Source organism: Pinus tabuliformis, chromosome 9 (assembly GCF_031772625.1).
Source record: "Pinus tabuliformis cultivar Carrire ecotype Pingquan chromosome 9, CPIR1, whole genome shotgun sequence".
Classification (NCBI taxonomy): Eukaryota; Viridiplantae; Streptophyta; class Pinopsida; order Pinales; family Pinaceae; genus Pinus; species Pinus tabuliformis.
Genome location: NC_142307.1, coordinates 1,840,579,080 through 1,840,584,768, shown reverse-complemented (window position 1 = coordinate 1,840,584,768; position 5,689 = coordinate 1,840,579,080). Strand labels below are relative to the sequence as shown.

The 5,689-nt window shown below is 35.7% G+C and overlaps 1 protein-coding gene across 1 annotated transcript; it reads right to left on the bottom strand.

Moving 5' to 3' along the window:
• Positions 1-427: 427 nt before the first annotated feature.
• LOC149156167 (methyl jasmonate esterase 1-like) lies at positions 428-3,416 on the bottom strand. The gene is made up of 3 exons (XM_089445433.1): positions 3,006-3,416; positions 832-966; positions 428-697 (listed from the first exon to the last, which is right to left on the bottom strand). Exons 1-3 carry the CDS (start codon positions 3,414-3,416, stop codon positions 428-430), a joined length of 816 nt encoding a protein of 271 aa, XP_089301559.1.
• Between the last annotated feature and the right edge of the window lie 2,273 nt (positions 3,417-5,689).

The window sequence follows — 5,689 nt, the reverse complement described above, 5'->3', positions numbered from 1 at the left end:
AATGATAAAAATATAGGCCCACCAAGCTTACAAGAAAACATATATTTAAAAAAAACACTCTAATTCATTTTTAACCGAAAATCTATCTCAACCAAAATATATCTCATGTCACCTTAAGTTAAATTTTTGAAAATTGATTTTTTTCGGGCATTACAAACAAATACAATTTAAAGTAGTAAAAGATAATACAATGATTCATATCAATTCACCCAATTTTGTACTGGTTACATCCACCAATAACATATAAATAGATAATCGTGAATTACATAGTCAAATATATTATAGCATAAAATTCAAAGCCAGAATGGAAAGGAAAGCAACAAACTGGATCACCACGCAACCTATACTCTCTTGAGGATCTACACCTTTTCATTTAACATTAACATTTCGTAATATCTATAGGATAGAACAAATATATAGTAAACGATCAATTAAATGCTTCGGAAATTTCTTGCAAAATTCGGGCAAGCTGAGCAGGGCAACAGAAGAAGGGACTGTGATCAGACTCCTCCATTTCGTAGACTCTATCAGGTGGATTGTCGGCTATCATTTTCCTCTGCAGTTCTTCACATATTGTCTTATCCTGCTTGGCCACTATGAACGCTCTCCGGACTTTGCCATAATGGTCAGTGCTGTATACTATCTCTTCATCCAATACAGGGATACTTCTTAAAAGGCTCTCCGCCAGCGTGATATCCTGTTATGCATGCATTACGTATCATTCTCACTTATGATCAGAATTGCATGCAGATAGAAATCCACATACATACATATATATATATATAACTAGCAGAAAATCACTACCTTATGGGCGTTATGGGCGTTAGTTACCTGAGGGGAACTGTTTTGATAAACATACTCTCGCACAAAATTGCTCCCAAATTTAAAAGACGTCGGCTTACTAGGCTGATCGTCAAGTCCGTTCTTGAATTCCGAGTCTCCCCAGGTTTGAATCCTGTCATAAACCTGAAAAATAGACACCAACACAACATGACTTTAAGTTCCATCCAACTAAGTTACGAATAAGGTATATCTTGAATTTGAATTCATTTCCTATTTTGAAACCAAAAGAAAGACCTTAAAAATTGTCCTAGACTGAAACAAAGTACAGAGTTTTATATTTAAAAAAAAAAAATCAGTGAAGAACTTTGCATTCATCCAAATATTCATTTATGGTGTTTAATATAAAACAAATTTCCATACAAATTTCACATTAAAATAAACCATATAAATTCTGCTTTGTCAAATTGGTTTATCTCTAAATGAAATTATATATTAAATGTGTATTAACCTTCTTTCCCCGTGGTGTCCCCGACACACTCCTCACTCGCAAAGCTCCCCCGCCTCCTATCGCGCCCATGGCCCCTCCGCCTAAGACCAATGCTCGCCCTCTTCCCCGCCCAGGCCACTTACCAGTGCATTATTTTGGAGGAGAACATGGAGGAGGTCAGTTCGTTGTAGGCTCGTGGAACTTCTCGAGAGCATCGTGGCTCCAGCTCGATTTATGTCTAGTTTCAAGGCTGTTCTCCTCACAGGTGACTTCCTAAACAGCTCCATGTCGGTTTTTTTGCCCTTTTGGTCCATAGCTCACGGAACGTCTTTTTGCTTTGGCTCGGTCTAAGAGTGCCAAATTTCTGAGACTGAGGATATTTTCACTCGGCCTCAACGTGAAACTGTCGTCTTTCATCATTCCAGTGTCCCGGCACCCTGAGGCCTTGCCCTCTTGTGCAATTTACAGGGTTCTATATTTTTGAGAAGCATTATAAGTGCTTCCCCGCGAGAAGAAAAGTAATCTTTGTTATCTCTGGTTTCCTCGTCGTAACGCAGAGAGGAAACTCATGACTGTACGTACTCAGGTAATATAATTTAAACATACTAACCCAAAAAATATAAAAATATATTATTCTTAATCCCCTATTATTCATTTACTAAATCAAACATAATTTTAGTTTGTAAGAAGTCCTACTACTCTCGAGTCTCTATTATTATTCTATATAATAATAAATTTTAAACTAAAAAAAATATAATTTTAATTTGTAAACCGCTCAAGACATAGAGATATATGGCAAGAGAGTAAAAGCCTGTCCTTTATATATTATTAGCTGGTTATTTTAGGTGGTTTAGTTTTTTTTGAATAAGGTTGATGAGTCTGCCTGTAGCCTGTCCTTTAGGGACTACTAGCTGGTTATTCTAGGTGGTGTAGTTGTCCTTAAATAATGTTGATGAATCAATCTGAGTTATTCCAAGGGGCATAGTTTTCCTTAAATAACATTAATGAAACAACCTGCATTAACCATTAACAAGCAAAAACAACTATCCTCACTACTGCCAATTTAACAACTAAATTATGATAAATTTAATTTTCTTATCTTAAAAAATCAAATACCCCTGAGTTCTATTATTCTATATACTACCAAACTTTAAACATTACATAAAATGAAAAAAAAAAACGCCATAAAATTTTTCAATCACAAGAAATATTCTGGTTAAATTTAACTACTGTGCCCGATATATACATACAGATTACTACACACTATACTTTTGAGAGATTTAGATTGATGCAAAAGGTCCCACCTGACTTCTATCTCCACCTAGTTGTTAGCGCCAAAAGCAGCCTAGACTTAGAGATTTGTTCAATAATTTCAGTCCTGGTAGAGGAGTTGTTTCAGAAAGTTATGGAAATTGTGGTCATGTTTAGAGAAAATCTTATAAGGATTTTTGCAAATTTAAGTTATAGTTGTTAAATCTAGATGTTTTTGATGGTGCTGAATCCATTTCCACTATCAAAAACGCGATTCAAACACTACCTCTACAAAAATTTTTAAATTTCTTTTACCCAAATTCCAACCACTTTTCACAGTCTAAACAATTCCTCCAAATTCCAACCACTTTTCACAGTCTAAACAATTCCTCCCCCTCGACCCTGCATTTCAGCAAGGGATTTTTCTCTTAAAAATAAAATAAAATATACCGTGTATATAGTAGTATTCATATGATGGCGATACCTGCTTTAAAAGCTGAATGGGCGTTGTACCGGGGAGGGGCATGTAAGCAGTAACAAATACAGCGGCGGCAATTTTTTGTGGGAATTGCTCCATCGTACAAGTCAGATTCACGCCCCCAAAACTGTGACCAACCAATATTACTTTCTCCTCCTCTGCCCCATCTCCATCTCCATGTGGAAGAGCTTCCATGAAATCCACAAGAGGTTGATTGTACTCGGCCAAGCTTCGAATCCCCTCTCCGTCAATTGGATTGAGTCCAGCACCACCCAAATCGACCGCTGTGACGACATGGCCGGCGTGTCTCAGAAGATGTGACACCTTATACCAACACCACGCTCCATGACATGCTCCATGAACCAGAACAAAGTGAGAGATCCCTTCTTTTCTCATCTCTCTCGTTTTGGCCACCATTGCGTCGATCCTAATTTTCAAGATCCCACCGCCACCCGGCCTTGAGCTCAGTGCTAACAGTGGCTTACGTCACTCACAAATCAGCAAAAAACAACTTTCTGAGTCCTACCCTTTTCGAGGCCACGGACAATAACGCTAGCCATCGCCGCACTATTTATCATGCTGAGAATCGAGTCTTGCGAATGCATAGGGGTTTCGTCCAATAAAAGTGGAAGTGATAGTTACGTCTGCTCGCAAGCTAGGTAGGAGAATCACTATTTTTTGTTTGCAAGGTATCTAGTCTGGTTGGGGACTGATTGGGGACTGATTCATGGCTATCCTTATGCCGATTGCTGATTCCCAGAATATTTGGGAATCGGACAAATTTTTTTGACTGCCGCATGTATTTCAGATTCCAGAATAGTCCGAGAATCAGCAACGGCCTTAAGCTTAGGGTTGGATCACAGGGTTGGATCATAGGTTTTGTGGGATCAAATTTCTGGACAATTGTTACTAAAATTTAGACAATAATTTATATTATAATAAAAAAACTCCGAACAATAACCACTAAAATTTCCACTATAACTTATATTTTAATAAATAAAGATAATTAGGTTTTCGACAATAACCTATATATTTTAATAAATAAGATAGTTAGGTTTTCGACAATAACATTAACATATATTTTAATAGGTTTTCGACAATAACATTACCATATATTTTAATAGATAAAATAAGGGAATATCTAGAGTGTGACTTAAGGACTGTTTTATGTTTAGGACATTCTAGTCGAACCAGGAAACAAAAGGCCTACGTCTGCCATAAAACCAATTAAAAGTTTGGACACCAGTGTTGGACAATAACTTCTATCTTTAATAGATAAAATAAGGTACTCTTCAGATTTTAAATTTGGTATACCTTTTCAGCGCGAGTTTATGGTAGTGTTCTAAGTTGAGAAATATAAAGACAGTGTCTCCTACTCGAACTAGGATTGCTGAAAAACAACACGGCAATAAAACAAAAAACTTAGGTTAATCTGTTGACTGTGATTTGATGAAAAACAACACGGCAATAAAACAAAAAATTTAGGTTAATCTGTTGACTGTGATTTAATCCACTGTTTTAAGTTTAGAAATATAAGGAAGTGTCTCCTACTCGAACCAGAATTGATTATAAACAAGAAGGAAATAAAACAAAAAAACTTAAGTCAACCGGTTGAGTGTGACTGAAGGCACTGTTTTAACTTTATAAACCAGGCAATAAAATATAAAAAGTCAGGTCAACCTGTTGATTGTGACTTAAGGCAGTGTTTTAAGTTTATAAATATAAGGATAGCCTCTCCTAGTCGAACCAGGATGGTGACAAATAACAAGTCAATAAAGGCAATTAAAACTATGGACACCAGTTTTTGACAATAACTTATATCTTTAATTTAATAGATCAGAAAACGTAAAAACGTACAATCTAGACTATAAGAGGTGTAATTTCTTTCATACTCAACTTGGTCAACTTAACACGTGTCCCCTTTAAAATAATTATAAAATATTTTCTAAATGAAAATAGTGTCAGCTATAATTAAAAGTAAAAATGGATATTACTTGTTTGATTGGTTTTAATTAAAAACATTAAAAATATCAAAATATCATAAATATCACTCTCATAACCAACCATGGTAGAATAGAGGGTGATGGGGTGTATTGTTATGTCATCAGTGAACTCCATGAGAAAAAACATAGTCATGTTAAGGGTTGCTCGTATGGCCTAGGGTGCCATCCATGGGTGATTTTGATGGTTTAGATGCGCTTGGGTCGTGTTTCTCAAGCTACATGTCAGGTGTGATGTGATGTCAGACCACTTAAAAAAAAATCATTACTCTCATTGTGCTCATTCCTTTTGTGGTTGACATGTGGTAAAAGTATTTCATTCTCAGTATGAATCATAAATATAATATTTGTATTTTTCTATGTGAAATAACATAATTTTATATCAATTTTAAAGAAAGATAAAGTGTTAGGTCCATATAATACTAATGATTACCCCATTACTTTTGTCATTGTATCGCTTATTGTCATTGTTGTGACCCTATTGTCCACATATTGTTATTATTGTGCACCCCACAAGCCCACTATTGTTATTTATGTGGCCTTATATTGTTATGGTTAGGTCGGCTTGGGTTATATTACGACCCCTTAGACTCCTATATATAGAAATGAGGTTTTGTCATTTGGATCATCCAAGAATTATTCATTTGTGTAATGTAAAGGAAGTCGCCCCCTTGAAGAGACTTATTTTGA

Excerpts from the sequence above, each read along its gene's own strand:
- LOC149156167 (XM_089445433.1), bottom strand. The coding sequence starts at position 3,416 with ATGGTGGCCAAAACGAGAGAGATGAGAAAAGAAGGGATCTCTCACTTT. Across the intron at positions 967-3,005 it reads CCATTCAGCTTTTAAAGCAG|GTTTATGACAGGATTCAAAC; the intron begins GTATCGCCATCA and ends TCTATTTTTCAG. Across the intron at positions 698-831 it reads ATCAAAACAGTTCCCCTCAG|GATATCACGCTGGCGGAGAG; the intron begins GTAACTAACGCC and ends CATGCATAACAG.